Source organism: Prionailurus viverrinus, chromosome C1, assembly GCF_022837055.1.
Source record: "Prionailurus viverrinus isolate Anna chromosome C1, UM_Priviv_1.0, whole genome shotgun sequence".
Classification (NCBI taxonomy): Eukaryota; Metazoa; Chordata; class Mammalia; order Carnivora; family Felidae; genus Prionailurus; species Prionailurus viverrinus.
The window spans coordinates 72184800-72203494 of NC_062568.1; the positions used below are offsets into that span (position 1 = coordinate 72184800).

Genomic DNA, 18695 nt, shown 5'->3' on the forward strand with positions numbered 1-18695 from the left:
TAAATAATGTAAAGTAAAATATTACATGGGTAATGTAACAATAATATAGAATTTACTTTCACCCATTACATCAGATTTTATTCTCCCAACCAGTTAAGATCCTCATTTTCCAATTTGAAACTATATTATATGGGGGGGCGGGGAGTCATGGCAAAGTAAACGTACAAAAACAATCAACCCATTCCTATGGTACATAATTGTTAGCATAATTCCAGGAAATGAAATGTGTCAGAGACTGCATTTTTCAACAGGTTATGGTCTATTCTCACGTTTGCTTGCAGAGTAAAAGCCACTGCATGAGCAGGAAACCTGTAACCACTTAGATTGACCTTGGTAACACATCAAAAGAAAACCCGTTAGCCCTTGGAGAAATGGACTTATCTATACCTTTTTCCCCTAAATCAATTTGAAATGCATTTTATTCAAAAATAGTGCTGAATTTGTCTATATTCAATACTTACTGAATTGTCACTCTTATAAGAGTACAAGTAAAAATAACAACAGTAATAATAGCAACACTTGATTAACCGTAAGTGTGCTTGTCAGAAGACATATATGTACACGTGTATACACTGACATTTTGTAATTTCAGATACTGATAGTATCTTTTAATTGAATATTACTACTAATACACTAATCTCCATAACTATAAAATTTGTCATTTTATCTTCAAAGTGTTCATCTAACTTTAACATAGATCAAATTTCTGAGATTTTTTTTTTCTTCACAAAGTCATAACATGGTTTCTTAAAGAACTCTGAAAGACAAATAGAGCATGATTCAAAACCGTCTAGAATTTAATTTTTAAATTATAGAATACAAATGCAAATTGAATGAATTCAAATATCGTCAAAGATTTCTTCTAAATTTTTTTTTAATTCCACTTTTAATTTAACACTATTTTCATATTGCTCTGTGGAGGATCAAGAGATCATGTTAAAGACAAACTCATTTTAAGTATCTAAACTTTTTTCAAAAAAAAATAATAAATCTGTGCAGCAAATTTTGGTTAAAAAATAATTCAGCGGATCTCATCTGATATATGAAATGCACTAACACATTGATGTAAAGTATTTTTTTCAAAAGCTAAATGAAATGAGAATGACTATTTTATATTACAGTATTATTTATTTTATACATTATAATCTGGAGAACTTAGGTATAATTCTCATTGTAGTTTTTGATCATCTGCTCAAAAATCTGGGCTCCTTTCTTTTCTGTTTGATAAACATAAGTTCTGGCACTCTGGCCACATTCACAGTCTTCTCTCAATACCTCCCTGGCCTTACCTTTTACCCAGATTTCATACATTACACTCTTTAGTCCAAATATGAATTTAGAAGGTCTTCTACTATATAGTCCCTGCACATTCACACCCCAAGCTTGTACTCTTTTATCATAAACCTTCTCCTTCATCTTCAGGTATCAAGCTTCATCAAGAGCAACATGAAATTTTACATACTTCATGTTTTCAACAAATCTTCCTCAATAATCTAGCCAAAAGTGGATGCTTCTATAAACTTCCATTAGCAACAGATTACCACCTCTCATCTGAATTACTGCTATAGCACACTAAATGATCTACCAACCTCTGATTTTGCCCCATTTACTACTTCCTCCGTGGTCAGCCAGAAACACAATTGTGATCATGTCACGCTTTCCTGCTGAAAGGCCATGTGTGACTCCCAGTTACTCATAACAATTAAGTGCTACATTTTCTAGTCTTTACTTTTCTATTACCATTTCCAGAAACTCCTTTTTCCCATTACTCCATGCATACTCTGTGTCTTTAACCATGTGGATATCATTCAGGACCTGAAACATACCAAGTTTTCTCTTTCTCTTATTGTATTTGCCTAAAACAGGGCTTAGCAATGTTGTTCAAGACCAGACCTATTTATAAAGCATAAATCTCTTGATTGCCTTTCCCCTCTGCTCAGCGAGGCAAGGAGCAGATCTGCTCTAAAACTTAGACCCTAGTAATAGAAAATCCTTGATATGTATTAAAAACCATAGTCTCCATCATTATAAATTATGTTAAATTAGAGAAGAAATGCATTTAAATAACTGAATCATTGTTGGTAATGAGAATGCCAGAATAAGAGTCAAAGCACAAACGCGTATTCCAGACTGTTCCACCAACTGCTTCCGAAAAGATAAGCAAGTTGTTTTACCTCACTGAATCATGCTTTCCATTTCCCTAAAATGGAATGTTTTAACTAGATTATCACTAAGAGGCATTTTATCTTTTATAGTTCTATCATTCCAATTCTACTATTCAATTATATGACAGTTGTTTCAAAAATCATAAATGTGTCTCTTTTCTTCTGCCTCTCAACTTTTTCTGGTTCCGATGATATCATGACTTCTAGTGTAAAGGAAGAAATATGCTTCTTCAAGCTAAAAGTAGCATATTATATTTTACCAAGTGTTTCCAAGCTAGAGAAGACATAATATCGGGCAGATATCATTAAATGACCAATTCAAATAAGGAACAATATTTTAACTGGTATCTGTACTACTGGTCTAGTAGAACTTGGAACATAGGAGGGCACTCTATAAAAGTTAGGTGCCTTCCTTTAGTACATTTAAAGAAAAGCAGAATTCAGTTGGACTAGATTGAATTTAAGTATTCAATAACTGAATTAAAAACAAAAGACCATGAGTATACTGCACAGAATGAACATAAAAAGTTCTGCACCAGAGTCTGTCCCCAATTTTAGCCAGTTAGCCTTAAAAACTTAAGATACCTAGACCTTATTAAAAAGGACTACTGTGGGGCACTACCATTCTACAATCTACAGGCTATAACATATTACAATCTTAAGTAAATGAAAAGAATAAGCCATAGAAGTTTGAGAAGCTGTGCATTTCGTGTATAAAAATTAAAATGGAGAGTAATGAAGCATATTTGAAAAAAGGCCACTGGGAGAAATGTAGAGCAAAGCAAAACCAGGAAGAAACAGATAACACATGTTAAGACATTTTTGGAACCGATAATGCTAATCTGAATAAATACACATATACAAAGAGGCTACATCATTTTCTCTCTACATTTTCTAAGTAGTGCTGCCAAATATGGAAGGATTGGAGCCATTTCTGGGAAACTGCTGAATCAGGAGCATGAGTCAGAAAGTAAACCCTTAGCACAGAAAAAGTACTAAAAAAAAAAAAAATGTTGAGAGCTCATACACAAACAGACATACATTCAGTTCATAAGGTCCAAACTTTCTGGAGTCATCAAAGCACCATGCACTCTTCTCTCTCCAAACTTATCTCCTTATATTATGTGTACTTGGAAGAAATCTGTCCTCCTGAGGAAACAGATTTTACCTGGATCTAAATGTTGAGGTACAGCACAGAGTTGGTACTGCCTGTGACTAAAGATGGCTCTGAAAACTAATGGCAGGGCATTTTCTATCTTAAATGACAAGAAATCTAAAATAAAAATAAAATTAACCAAAATAAAATAAAGTGCTTAAGTTACATTAAAAATTAATTTAGAGACATAGAAAAAAAATTGCTTGACAGTAATTTAAGGGAGACTAAGATGCTCCTTCTCCAAAAGCCTTTAAGATGTAATTATCTCTCTGAAATGGTCTAGACATCACTCTTCTCTGAACTAGGCAGCAGGAATGGATCATGAGCTATTCTCAGGCTTATGAATATATTTTTGGCACAGGAGGTTCAACAAATACACCCCATACATAATCAACACATTTAGGTTATATTCCAAGGGTAAGTCACCCTTGGACAACAAAAAAATTATTTTCCTCCTTCCTCCTTTGCTCCATGACGGGACCTTCTCAATTTTGTAATGGCACTCTATTATCATCATTGATAGATATTAAAATACCACAGCTTATATAATAACTTCATATTTTTTTACCTCATTCAACATTTATTTTCAGTAACAATTATAATAGCAGCAATGACTTTGCACTTGAATTTCAGTTCTAAGCTCTCCTGAGCAGAATGGGCCAATGATCTTAGCTCTTTTTCAGACAGAGCCCAGGGCATGCAAATAACAAAGTAATAACTAATCAAAATGAAATAATGTCAAACTGGGCCTACTGTCCTTATTTGTCAAAATAAACTTAGTCTATCTGGATCTCAACTCTTACTCGTTATCATTTTTTATTAAAAAGCATATTTATATTTATACTTAATCTCTACAATCTCCAAAGAATTTATCCCAGAAAACTCTTCAAATAGTTTAGCTTTAAAGACTAATAGCCAGGATAGGGGCGCCTGGGTGGCTCAGTGGGTTGGGCGTCAGACTTCAGCTCAGGTCATGATCTCAAGGCTTGTGAGTTCAAGCCCTGCGTCAGGCTCTGTGCTGACAGCTCAGAGCCTGGAACCCGCTGCAGATTCTATGTCTCCCTCTCTCTAGCCCTCCCCTGCTCATGCTCTCTCTCTCTCTCTCTCTCTCTCTCTCTCTCTCTCTCCTCTCTCTCAAAAATAAATAAACATTAAGAAAAAATTAAAGACTAATATCCAGTGTTAGTATAAAATTGTGAAATTGTTCTTTTGAACTTTATAGGAAGCATAATGACATTCTGTCCTATGAAAACCTAAATAACCACAGTGTTCTGGTCTAATGCATGTGTTGCAGTTTCAATGATCAGAATTCTCTCCATCAGTGAGTGGCACTAACATCCTTGCTTGGCATTTATAGTACATCTTCACACAATGTTCCACAATAGCTATCACATCTTGTTCTCGGTTATGATGATGAATAGCAAAGCATTTTAATTCATACTCCTGATTTTCACTGTTTTTCTACCATATTAATTTGCATTTGGCTACATTGATCAGCACAGTCTGCACTGACACAAGGCATTCAACTCTGAAGACTTTAGAAATATAAAGAGCCACGGACTCTTTCATTTTTATAACATGCCAATGTGGTACATTAGGTCAAGATATTGCAGCTGAGTAGTTAATTCAATAAATATAAGTGGGTTTCCTAGTTGCTGGATTGAGGCAGTCTCAAATATAACACTCTTAATAAGAATCACCTTAGATGCTTATTAAAAATGTAAATTTCCTGAGCCACAAACATCAGACATTGTAACACTGTAAATCTAGCTAAAAGCCCAGAAGTCTGTATTTTAATAAGTATACCATGGGGTTTCAACACAGTTGGTCCCAAAACTCACACTGAAAATTTCTGAGAATGAGTTAATGTCTAAACTGTGAAGTTCCCTCTCATTGGACTATGCCACATCTTATCCAAAACTGCTTAACCCAATAACAATTCTCCTATGCCTATATTTGACAATTAGCTAGATTATAAAGTTTGCTGACTTATTTTATTCATATCAGCCATATGCAAGATTGTGACAAATATAGTGTCACCCTCCCCAAACCACCTCTCTTCCAGTAATTTACCCAGACCAACCTCCTACACAGCAACAGAAAAAAGTCCATCCTAACATGCTAGGATTATATTAATTAAATATCCTATAAAATATAGCAATGGAAATAATAGAAAATGACATATATCAAAATAGTCTTTTTAAGTATTTGGGGGACTCCAATGCTGAAAAAGGTGGAGTAAGGAAAATGGTGGAATAACTCCAATCATGAGTTTGGAAAGATCTAGTCCACTATTATGACCAAATATTCCATTTTGCTCGACTCAGTTTTAGCACAGAAAGCCCCATGCCTCAGAAAGCTTTCAGTCATAGGTCAACCAATAGGTTGGTCACCCTATTTCATACTTCAATATTTAGGCTTTAAATTTGTAAGGGACATAAAAAATGCCTACAATGGCCTATCAAAAGAAAATGCTAAAGTAGGATTTTATTTAAGAATTGCTCATGAAAATTAAGGCCTTGGATTTAAAAAAAAAAAGGTACCATGGCACCCTAAAATTCGAGCTTTAGTTTTCACTCAATGGATTATTCAAGAGGGGTCTCTGAAAAAGAATAAAACAAAAATCACAATTAAGAAGCAATAAATACTTAACAAATATATAATCATAGAAGTTACTAGGAGGAGTATACATTGAGATTTCCAATATATAGACATCCATGTGTTATGCACTTTTAGCTGATAAGGTCGAAAGCCTTCTGAAACACAAACAACAATTACTTTCAAAGGTAACAGTAATCTGGGCAGGAACAGGAAAACCAAAGAGTTAAATGAGTCACCCCTTGATTGAGGTCCTGGCTAAAATAGGTATGAGGGGCTCAATGTTAATGATTTAGAGCCTGAAATGAGAATGGATAAATAAAATTTCCAACGGTCAGAAGAGCACTAGCTCATTTACAATTCCAGCTAGGGGAGTTGCTGATCACTGTTTTCTGACAGATCACTGAGGAGTAATGATTAATTACAATTAATAAAGCTAAAGGGCGTAGATCATTCATAGGGGAACATTATAGGCACATCTCAATTATTTAAAGTTGAACGTCTGCTCTGTGATTTATTCATTAGAAAATGTCGAGCTGTTTTCACTACCAAGGAGAAGAGTTAGTGGTTTTATTTACCTTCCTCCATTTATCTTTTTGTTTCTTTGAGTTCTTCAGTTTCTAAGTAGCCTGCAAAACTTCAGTGGGAAGGATCCTAGGGACCTTTTCCCCATTCCTGTTTAATCCCAACTAACAGCTTTGAAACCAGAGGCCTTTTTCATTATTGTCAACAGTCACACAGTTGCCTGAGCCAAACAATTTCAAGCAGGACCTAATTACCTCTGGTCTGGACTACTGTAACAGCCTAATAACTGGTCTGTCTCCGGTCTCAGCCCCATTCAATCCATCCTCCCCCTGCAACCAGAGGGACCTTTCAATCATGTAAATATGACCATGGCACTCTACTGCTTCATATCTTTCAAGGGATTTATTGCCTGCAGAATTAGGTCCAAACTATGACTCAGTGATAGGTTCATCTCCAGCCAGTTTCACTACACATACTCTATACTCCAACCACACCAAATTATTTGATTCCTCTGACAAAATGAAGCCTTGGTTGCTATCCCTCTGGCCAGGGTGCTGAGCTCTCTTTACCCTTCTGATGACCATTTGCTTCCCTTCCTGTCTCAGCTCATGCTATGTCATCTGGTGGGGTGGGAGTGGGGGTGTCTTCTCAGACCTCCTGAAGAACAAATCCATCGGGGATCACTATTCTAGGCTCCTACTATAGCCTGACACATATCTTTTTTGAGCATATACTGTTAATACTCAATGTCACTCAATTTCTTTCTCCCTGAGGATGTGGGCTTCTTCTGTAATCATTTCTCTACTGTCTTACACTTAACATGGATAATCAACAGGCATGTATTGACTGATTTCCTATGAGAAACAATCTGTAACTCAGAAAGCAAGCTTACAAAAAGAGAGAAACTCTATTAAAATCAGTTAAAAATAACAAACAGATCAGAAATGTTTACTGGGATCTACAAAGTACAAAATAAACAGCCATAAAACAAAGTCCTCAATCAATCTTAGAAATTTACAGTTTATCTGGAGATGTAATAAAGTACATGAGTGATGAATGTGAGTAATTATACGTGTATATATACATAAAGCAAATATACTTGCAATAGTGTACAGACTATTCAGGACATGGTTTCTCACAATAATGTGCTAAATTTGCAAGTAACTTGGGCATAAAAGGAAATGCAGGCAAATGAGCAATATTAACTGAGAATTCATGAAATAAAACTAGTAGTGCAGAGATAACAATAATTTCTAACTCACTAGTAATCAGAACAAAATAATGTCAAATTGGCAGAAAAATTATAATATACATTTTTGGCAAGGGTATGAGGAAATGGGCATCTTCATACACAACTGTAAGTTGTTAACAATCTTCTGGATAGCAATCTTGACACACATTAAAAACCAACAGATTTATATGCCTCTTTACCCAAGAATTCCATCTCTAGGAATTTATGTAACGTTGGTGGTAAATTAATTAAAACTATGGACTATAAAATATTTATGTTATTAAAAGGAGATGCCTAAATGTCCCAGACTAGAAGACAGAAAAGATTGGTATACAATAAAGGCATTAATTATTATTTTTTTTTTACATTTATTCATTTTTGAGAGACAGAGACAGAGCACAAGCAGGGGAGGGGCAGAGAGAGAGGGAGACACAGAATGAGAAGCAGGCTCCAGGCTCTGAGCTGTCAGCAGAGAGCCCGACGCGGGGCTTGAACTCACGAGCTGTGAGATCATGACCTGAGCCGAAGTCGGATGCCTAACCGACTGAGCCACCCAGATGCCCCCAATAAAGCCATTAAAACTAATGGTGTAGAATTATAATTTGATTTGAAAGGTGTTAATACATTAACGTAAGTTATAAAACATCACATGTAGCATAATAACAATATGTCTGAATGCAGACATGTGAAAGGTTAATGACCAATATGGTAACAAGAACACTATAGTGGTTGAAATTAGGAGTAAAGATTTTATTTTGCATATTTATGGTTTTTAATTGTTCTGTAATGAGCATGTATTTAATAGCCCTTTCATAGTAAAAACAGCTCTTTGAAGTGAAATATTAAAGAAAAATATAGACTAACAAAACACACATACAGGGAAGACTGAATAAATGTGGTAGTGAAAATGGTATTACTACAAACACAGGTGTCAAAAGTGAGCATCAGTATATGGACATTACAGTACGAAGAGCAGCCTCATTTTCCATAAAGAAATACATGCATTTTAATATGGTAGTCATCGGAGATTTCTGAGCACAGGTATATCATGAAAGTAGTGTTGTAAGCAAATATACGGGGCAATAGTGGGTAATCTTCATGTAGAGAGAGATCTTAAGTCCACTCCTGAGACAACTGCTGTAATTTAGAAGCATTATTATATGGGCTTAAAGAAGAACTGAATTGAGAGACATCAGTAGGAGAGAGGAGCAGCCAAGCACCCTACTCCTTTGGAGCCTTTTCTGATACCTCTCCCTGGAATGCCCTTCTGCCAGGTACTAGCTCTACTTAAGACACAGTAGGCTCAAATGTCATCTTCTCATTATACCACCCTGACTTCCCTATGCTCCCAATCCCTTTTGCCTTTTTTTTTCCATAGCATGGATCACTTTCAACATCCTAGATGAAGCACTTCATTTTGTTTTCTGTTTCCTACATAAGAATATATATGTTCCCTCAAGGGTAGGAACTTTTGTTGTTGTTAACTAATGTGTCCTCTAGGATCAAAATAGTGTTTAGCCTCTAACAGTTGTTCAATAGGAACTTGTGGAGTGAACAATTACATATAAAAAGGGAAAGAGGTAGAGAGTCTGAGATAAAACTGCAAACACTAATAGTGAGAAACTTTCCCAATGAGGATGTTTAATTTTAACATAAGATGAGGACTTGGTATTCACAAGCTGACTCTGAATTAAAACAGTGGCATCCAGGGGCACCTGGGTGGCTCAGTCTGTTAAGCCTCCAACTCTTGAATTCATTTCAGGTCACGATTTCATGGTTCATGAGTTCAAGCCCTGCATTGGGCTCAGAGCCTGCTTGGGATTTGGGGATTTTTCTCTCCCTCTTTCTCTACACCTCCCCCTCCCCCCCGCCCCCAAACTGCTCATGCTCACTCGCTCTCTCTGTAGCTCTCTCTCTCTCTCAAAATAAACAAATACATAAACAAATATTTAAAAACAAAACAAAACAAAATAAAACAAAACAGTGGCATCCAAGTAAGGAAAATGCCCTGGAAGTTAAGGATAACTATAGGACCATAGTTGGTGAGGTTTCATAGCTAAGGATAAAAGGAATAGTGGACTTGTGATTATTTTATGAATTCAAGTTAAAAAAAAAAAGAAAAAGAAAGAAAAGAAAAGAAAAGAAAAGGAAAGAAAGAAAAGAAAAGAAAAGAAAAGAAAAGAAAAGAAAAGAAAAGGTGAATATCTAGATTCCCAAAGAAAGAAGGTAATGGCAGAGATTTACATTTATAGGAAAAAGGAGGAAGCAGTGATGCAGGATATAAGGAACAACTGGAAAGTATGAATTAGAAGAAGCAGAAAAATAAAGAGAGGGAGAATGTGATGTCATTGAATCCGAGGACAAACCAGGAGTATAAAGGGACAAATAATGAGTTTTGTATTTTTTTCAAAGATCTCAAAATGTCTGAGAGCAAATACAGTCAAAGGGATATTAGATATTAGGTATGTTAAGTATAGGAACTTGAGTCACGGGGTGGTAGGGTGCAAAACTAGCTGTAAAGGAGATGGTCTTAGACAAGAATAAGGACACTTTTCCCCACAGACACCCGGAAAGAGAAGATAATTGTGAGAAAAGGATAAGGAGAGTAAAAAAAATGTATAAAAAATGAAGCATCACATTCTTTTTGATAGAATAGGTGGAGATGATATGCCAAGGAAAGGATACGACAGCTGGGACTGGGGGCATGGTAAGAGAGAAAAGGTCTAAAATAGCTCCCACAGGGAGAGAGCCTGGGAGTACAGAAAAGACAATTAAAAAGACTGCCAAATAGCAGCAGAGAGCAGATTGAAGTTTGAAAGCATCCAGTTCTAATGAGCCAAATCTGCAATGCTGTTTGCCTCTAGCAGCGCTCTCTCTCCTGGGAAAAGCAGCAGAGGGAGCAAGAGGGAGAGGTAACACAGGTTTTAGGAATTTGCTGGACTAGCAAAGAAGCAAAGGTTATTAATGAAGAGGCAAATCTCATGCTCCTCGTTGGGAGTGAAAATCTAACTCATTTGTAGCAAGGATGGCAAAAATGCCTGAGTCTTATCACTGAGGGGCACTTCCAAGGAAGTGGGGAAAGTAATTATTGTGAGTTCTGAGCCAAAAGCTAAAACTTTCAAGGAAATTAGAAAGATTCTCATTTCTCACCACCACCACCATCACTCCTGCGGAGACTACAGGAATGGGAAGAAGCAAAACCTAAATGAGACCAGAAGACTCTTATCAGAGGACTGCTACAAAGTGAGCAACTTTGTGACTGTGTGTGCATGTGTGTGCGTGCGCGCGCGCGCGGGCACATGCTGGGGAAGGTGGACTGGAAATTACCACTAATACAAAAAAAGTGGTAACTGTCTAAAGTTTAATGCATTTCTAAGACATTAGGGTCACTCATTTTTGTTTTTCATTTTTTAAATCTTATTTACTCATCTTGAGAGAGAGAGCGTGATCAGAGCAGGGGCAGAGAGAGAGACAGAGACAGAGGATCCCAAACAGGCTCTACACAGTGTCAGTGCAGAGCCCTATGTGGGGCTCGAACTCACGAACCATGAGATCACGACCTGAGGCAAAATCTAGATCCAGACGCTCAACTGACTAAGCCACTTAGGTGCCCCAGGGTCACTCATTTTTAAACAAACTACAAGAGAACCTACTAGAAAAAAATGTATTTTGTTTATTACACAAAGTTTGAGGTTCCTAAATTATTCCTCTACCAGATAAGCACACGCCTTGCTTTTTAATCAAATCCCAACACTTCCCATTGGTACAATACAGTTGTTTGTAGGGCAGAGGTGGCCCCTCCACCTCTCTGACCTCTCACTCTACTCCCACATTGTTCACTCTGCTCCAAACACCTCTGCCTCCCTTTAGGAATAATTCAAGCTGATTCCCAACTTAGGACCCTTGACTGCTATGCTGTTCCCCCAGACAGGCCTAGGAGGGCCTTCTTGACAGCCAGGCCTCTGTTCAAGTGTCACCTCAGAGAGAACTCTTCTGTCAACCTTGAGTGCCCCGAGATGCACCCTTTATCCCATCACCTGGTTTTGTATTCCATCACCTGTTTTATTCCTGACACATTTTACCTCATAACATCTTGCTTATTTTTCTTGTTTTGCCATCCACCTCCCCCATTTAATATGACCCCCGTGAGGAAAGGGATTCTGCCTGTCTTAGCCACCACCATATGACCAGCATTTCAAATACCAGCAAGCACACAATATACATTCAATTATTTGTTTGATGAATGAATGAATGATAGGCACTTATATTTTAATGCTAAATATGATGGAAAGTAACACTGAGTATATGGTTTACTCATCAGACTGTGTACCAAAAAACATGAGAGATAAAAATTATATTGCTTCTCTCTCAGAACATCCCAAAATATCGTATCTATCTTATTCTAAGCAATAAAATATATGAGAAAGTAAATTTGACCGTGAATGGAAGGACAAAGGAAGAAACACCCTTGACGATGAATCTAAATACATCTCAGTGAAGATATAAATGATCAAAATGACATAAAAATGTTTATCTTATTTTTACTAACCTCAGGGAGGTCTGGAAATATAGGCAGATTTTACAGAATTTGAACAGTGTGGGATTTAATTAGGGCATATCCATAAACAAATGTCAGACAAATTTTCCACAAAATAACTCTATAAATTATGAGTAATGTTTTTACTGTTTGTCTTGCTATATAAGATCTAGAAACATACTTAATTAAGAGGCTAAGAGGAAGCAGATCTTAATCTCTTCTCCATAAAAGGCAATCTCAAAATAAGAAATTCAGTCTCTAGTCAAGTTTTCACACAGTCTATGGAAAGTATTCTCTCCCAGTTCAGTGTTACCAAAAAACAAAAAACAAAAAACAAAAAAAAAAAGCAAAACAAAACAAATAAACAAAAATCAGGGGAGGAAATGTTAAAATCTGAACTCTTAATGAATAATTTAATATACAAAACTCCTAAAGACCTTATGTAGGACATTATTTATTAACAAATTCTTCTGAAATCTGATGAAGAAAAATCAGTTAATACACAGGTATATTTTCAAAACACTATTTTCAAAACATGTTATTATTCTCTTAACATGCCCATGTAGAAGCCAAAACTGAAAAGATTAATGAACAAGGAAACCTCTAACAAACCCAAATGGAGAGATGTTCTACAGAATACCTGGACTATACTCTTCCGGTACATCAAGGACAAGAACACAATAGTACAGTTGAAGAAGTATTCCATCTTGAGACTAAGAAGACAAGTAAACAAATGAAGGGCAAAATCCTTAAACTGATGTTGAAGGGAGGTGCTCAGATAGCTATGCAGGAAATTACTAGAACAGATGAAATTTGAACATAGACCCTGAGCTAAATGACAGCATTCTAACATTGTTAAATTTCCTATTTTTTTAATTGTACCATGATTCTTTAGAAAAGTTTTCTCATTCTTCAGGAACACAAACCAACTAGGGATAAACAGGAAAAAATGGATGGATGGATGGATGGATGGATGGATGGATGGATGGATGGATCAATCCATCGATCAATCTATCAATTGACTGGCCTAATGAAAAATTTCAAAGACTGTCAAGTGAAACAGAAACTTCACTCATGTCAGTGATTAGAATAACAATACGTAATTAGTAAACAGATGTGTCAAAGATAGAACCATATGCTATAAGACATAAATCAATAAAAATCACATCTGCTGTTTTAAGTTCTAACAATGTATTATTTCAATAGATGAAACCTTATAAAAATTGAAATTGAAATATAAAGATTTATTGAAGTAAAAACTAAATATAAATATTTATTCAATAAAATATACCACGACATCATTTCAATTTTAAGTTAAAAACATAATTGGAGGATTTAAACCACAAAATAGTCCACAGAAATCAAATTCCAGACATAGATTGATAAGTTAAATCTTTACTCACTGTCCTTAAAAATTTTAATTTTTAAACTGAAACACTAATAATAATAAAATAATAGTAATACAACATGCAGCTTTGGGGTGGTTATTACATCATTCTTACTTTATAGAGAAAGAAAAGAAGCTTATAGAGATTAAGAATCTTGCCCAAAATTTAAACAGTAGTCTGTGACAAATGTTCAAAGATTATAAGAGCCTGCCTTCCCTTGCTCCTTGGACAAAACTTTATGCCAGGATGGGAATTTTTTTCTTTATGTAACACTTCCAATCTTAGTATAAAGCTTGAACATGTCTACATTACTGCCAATGTTACTTTCAAACTTCCTATAGTTTATATGTAATAATTAGCATCTTAAGGTGGAGAATGACATTGGTAGAAAAAACTCAAAGCTAAAATATTTCTTGCTTTTTCATTACTTGTAGAAAGGGCAAAATTCAAGATACACACACATACATGTATACCTGCACTTATTACGTGTGTGACTGTGAATGTGTGTGTGTGTGTGTGTGTGTGTGTGTGTGTGTGTGTGTCCGTGCACATGCATGCATGCTCATCTAGATATTATATTGGTTTCAGGCATGTAGTAGGTTCCAAATCACTGGGCAATACTCAGACCCCAAATAATGTGCTCCGATTTCTTGTTTATTTCCTTTGCAACCTGTCTCTCCTCACAATGCAGCAAACTGCGACTATTTGGGACATACCAATATTAAAGTGCATCTTAAGGAATGACATACAGGACATAGCTATACCAAAGCAGAAAAAGAAGAAAAACCTCTTTTAAAAATTTTTTTGGTCAAGGTTCAGCTGAGGAAATCTACTGACCCACTTTGAAATTAAAATGCTGTTTTAGCACAGACACACACAGGGAATTTTCCACTGAGGTTGCACATAGTAGCATATCAAAGCTCTACCAATGACACCCGAATCACCATCCCCAAGGCAAGAATATGCATGCTGCATTTCGGCAGCTCACTAATTACCCCGAATTTATCTTAACCTTAAATCTTTAAAGAAAAATTATGATTATAGGAAATCCAAGTTTGCAATTAAACTAGAATATCATAATCATTTCTAGGAGTCATCTCAGTTTCTTTTTTTTTTTTTTTGCAGTATTCCTGACTTATCGGTACATATGCAATCATCATAACAGTAATCTTCACTTTCAAAGTGGTATCAACTTAATATTACGAAGACATAAGAGATAAGTCATTACTTTCATTATCGTGAACTGAGACATTTCGACCAATTCATGACAGATATTGTGCATGTAATATAATGTTATTATGGAACAAAAAAATTTGATGACATATCCATGTTTTTACTCACCAGTTGTTTCCACAATGCCTTCTAGGATGACGACAATCTCGAACTGTTCACTTTGCATGCTTCGCTGGGATAGGTCATAAAAGGGGCTTTTGGCATCGATCACGTGGCAAATTGTGAGGGGGGAAACAAGAAAAAGTTGATCTGCCCCTGTACTAAAACCTACATCCAGTTCAAGTTGGTCAAGGGGAAGGAACTCACCCTCAGGTGTCTGCCGAGACTAGACAAGCACACAGAAAAAGAGAAGAAATCACCACTTGTACTGAAATTTTCAAGGCAGCCCAACAGTAATTTACATCATTGCCAACATTCTGCACTATCAATCATCTGCAACAAAATCCAAACAAATCATTATGCAGCTATGTTCTAGCAAATGGGCCGAAATCCCACATAGCTCATGGGGAACATACATGCATTATTTATAATATACGACTTACTATAATTACCATTCCCTAACTCATGAGCTTTGGAGAAATGCCTGGTCCAACAATGGCTGTTAGCACAAACTGTGGAACTGAGTGTACATGGCTACTGCTTGACATAAATCACTCCAGGATAACTCACTGCATGCCAGATTTGTTTTCCTCACAAAGCAAATAAGTAAGCAATTCTTTGGAAGTTTGTTGAAGCTGAAAAAGGTTGATCATAATTTAAGAAGAGATTTATTGCATCGTTACAAAGCAAAACAACAATTTTTCTAGGACTTTTGTAAGGTAACAAATCGATATAAACTTTTATATTAAAGTGAAGATGTTATCATATTATGTATCCGACAGCTCACATAATATAAGGAAAAGGCGTATGCTGTTAGCTGATGGCTTTCAAACTCCTAATAGTATACTGTATTAAAGTGTTTAGCTCTCTATTTTATGAATTTTAAAACACACTATACAAATTGTGCCAAATTGAAGTTTTTTAATCAAAATGCAATTAGAAATCTATACTGGGTAAACTTACAATTTACCAAAACTTTCATAAGTTGGTGGCATTCAGTATAAGTAGAAATCATCATAAAACTTAAATTGCTTACATGATAACAGTCTGAAAGATTAATTAAAACTGACTATTAACAATTAGCAAACCATGCAAGTAAACTTCTTTCTGTTCTATTCATTCTCACTTTATTTTCCATATCTGTTCCTTAGAAGGATCATGTATAATAAAACATTTGTTTAATTTAAATGATGATGCCAGTAAAAAGGGTTAAATAGTTGCATACAGAAAAATGTGAGAAATGGGGCTTGGAAGAATCCAATATATTTAACAGACTCTGCCAAGCTAATTTAACAAACAAAACAATCTGTAACACTGGTCTGTCCAATGAAGTGGCAATTTAAAGACAAAATCCTTACTTTCAGGGTTCCAAGAAATACAATGGCTTTTTATGTGGAATAAATGAGTCTGAAAACACTGAGAAATATGGTTTAGTAAGATGTCCTCTGTGGCAAAATGGAACCAAGCGAGCGGTAGACTGTTAGGGCAGTGATTGCTGCCGAGTCTCAACGGCAAAATCAGTCAATTAGGCAGGCTACTTTGTATTTAGTGATACTCAGGAATTTTGTTTGTGTAGAAAAAATTCAATGAAATACTGAGCTATGACTTGTGAGCAGTTGAGGAGGAGAAGGAGAAGAAGAAGAGGAGAAGGAGGAGGAGGAGGAAGAGGAGTAAGGGAAGGAGGAGGAGGGAAGAAGGGGAAGGTATTGGGGAAGGAGGGGGAGGAGGAAGAAGAGAAGAAAAGGGAACGGGAGGAGGAGGAGAAATAATAATCATAATCATAATCACCACAATAATAATAATGATTCTGACAAGAAAAAAATCCAGGGAAAAACCTGATAGTCCAAAAATAAAAAGAGTAGTTCTAACAACCAATGTTGGAGAAAACGAGACATTTCTAAGCCAGTAGAGTTACCTATGCTTCTAAATTCATTCTCAAATTAGTAAAACATGAATGAGACTAGCACTGTTCCAACTCTAGAAATGCATAACAAGTATTCATTAATATTACAAAATGAAAGCCAAAAACAAAACAAAAACAAATAAATACAAAAACCCTAAGTCATTGTTCTCTCACCTAGTAAGAAACAGGTGCTATATAAACACAAGGTGGTATTCTGGTGTTTATAATTAGTGAACAGAATTTAGGTCGTTTCACTAACTATTCTAAGCTCTGCTTTTTCTGTACTAAATGAAAACGTTCCCAAAAATAATTCGTTAAGAACTCAATTCTCCATTTATTTTAAAATAATTCTCCCCCAAAAGATGTTTTTCTAATTTTTATGTATACAAATCAAAACTAAAATTAATATATATATATAAAATTAATCCCTTCCTTTCTATATCTGTGCCCCATTCTAAAAGGCTGTAATCTATTAACTTTTATATTCTCTGATCATTCAACAAACCATAAAGGGATGTGGCCTAAAAACAAGCTTTCAGGAGAATGCCAACCTAGAATAAGAAATATTCCATTTTTAGCAAATCAGTTAATTCACATAGAGGTAATTTAGAGTGAAATACGTAGGAGTCTGTTCCGTTCAGACTCCATACATGTTCTGATTTTAAAAATTTGTTCAAAATTATACCTATGTATAATTATACCTATGTTCCCCCTCCCCAAATGCTTTATATGCTATCCAAGTCATAAAAGAAACAAAGTTGACAACTGTACCTATTATGTGACACTATGTGGAAAGTAACACTTTCCTTACTTTGACAGATGTTTTCCATGCTTACATATTTTTCAGATAAAATTCCCTGCATACTCATTGAAAATTATTTTCCAGTGAATGCCATACAATTTAACCTTTCTTTAAATTGCTCTGAGACACCATAGGTATCCACAATTTTATCCTTTGGGTCTTCTTCCTTCATGGTAGGCCAACAAATATTTCAACTATAAATATGCTCACCTCCCTGATTTTTGTTCACTTCTCTAACCCTGTGATAGACTGGGAAGCCTATCAATCACTGTGAAGTAAATAGAAAGATGTTCTATTTAGAGGAGTGAAGGGTGTGGTTTGAGTATGGCAGGTGCTTACAGTACTGCAATTGTTTGAAGTCTGAGCTCCTGGCTAGAGCAAGGTTATCTTATCAGTGCTCAGCCAAATACTTACAATGTTCCAGAAACCTACATACACTTACCAAATACATTTTCAGAAGCACACACATTTTACTATAGGCTTACAAGGAATTCTAATCTAGGCTTTTCTAATTCTGGTGCAATTCCAGAGATTTTTCTGGAACAAAGAGGGGAAAAACCCTATGTTAGTTCTAAGTCTCTCAACTTGTATAAGTGGAGTGAGAGAACTTTTGTTCAAGGAACTGTGATATACACATGTAAGTGAAAAAGGAAATACAGAAAAGAGTTAGGTATGTGCCTTCATAAAATTAAAATGTGCTCTCTATCTTGAGTATATGATAAATCAGTAGCATTGATATTCCATCAGTTTCAAGTTTTCTTATTTAGCTATCAATTACCATATCTCACCCAGGAATTTTTGTAACAGGCAAAAAAATTGTAGATAAAAATCAAGCTAACCTTTCTTTACTATGTCACCTTAAGAATTTTGAGAAGAAATCCTTCATTAATAGAGCAGTTTGCTTATGGTCCACATTATTTCCTTTAGCTCTACAAACCTCCTAATCCTAAAGGGTATGCAGAACCATGATCATTTCCTAGATAAAAATGTATAAATAAATACAGTCAGGATCAATAATAATTAAAAATAATTGCTAGAGACTAAGATTGATGTTAGTA

At 35.5% G+C, this 18695-nt stretch overlaps 1 protein-coding gene across 1 annotated transcript in view; it reads right to left on the minus strand.

Moving 5' to 3' along the window:
* KCNJ3 (potassium inwardly rectifying channel subfamily J member 3) overlaps positions 1-18695 on the minus strand; it is a 157231-nt gene that overhangs the window by 130708 nt on the left and 7828 nt on the right. The window contains exon 2 of the mRNA XM_047872695.1: positions 14942-15158. Coding sequence (XP_047728651.1) covers positions 14942-15158 — 217 coding nt within the window. The remainder of the gene's footprint in view (positions 1-14941; positions 15159-18695) is intronic.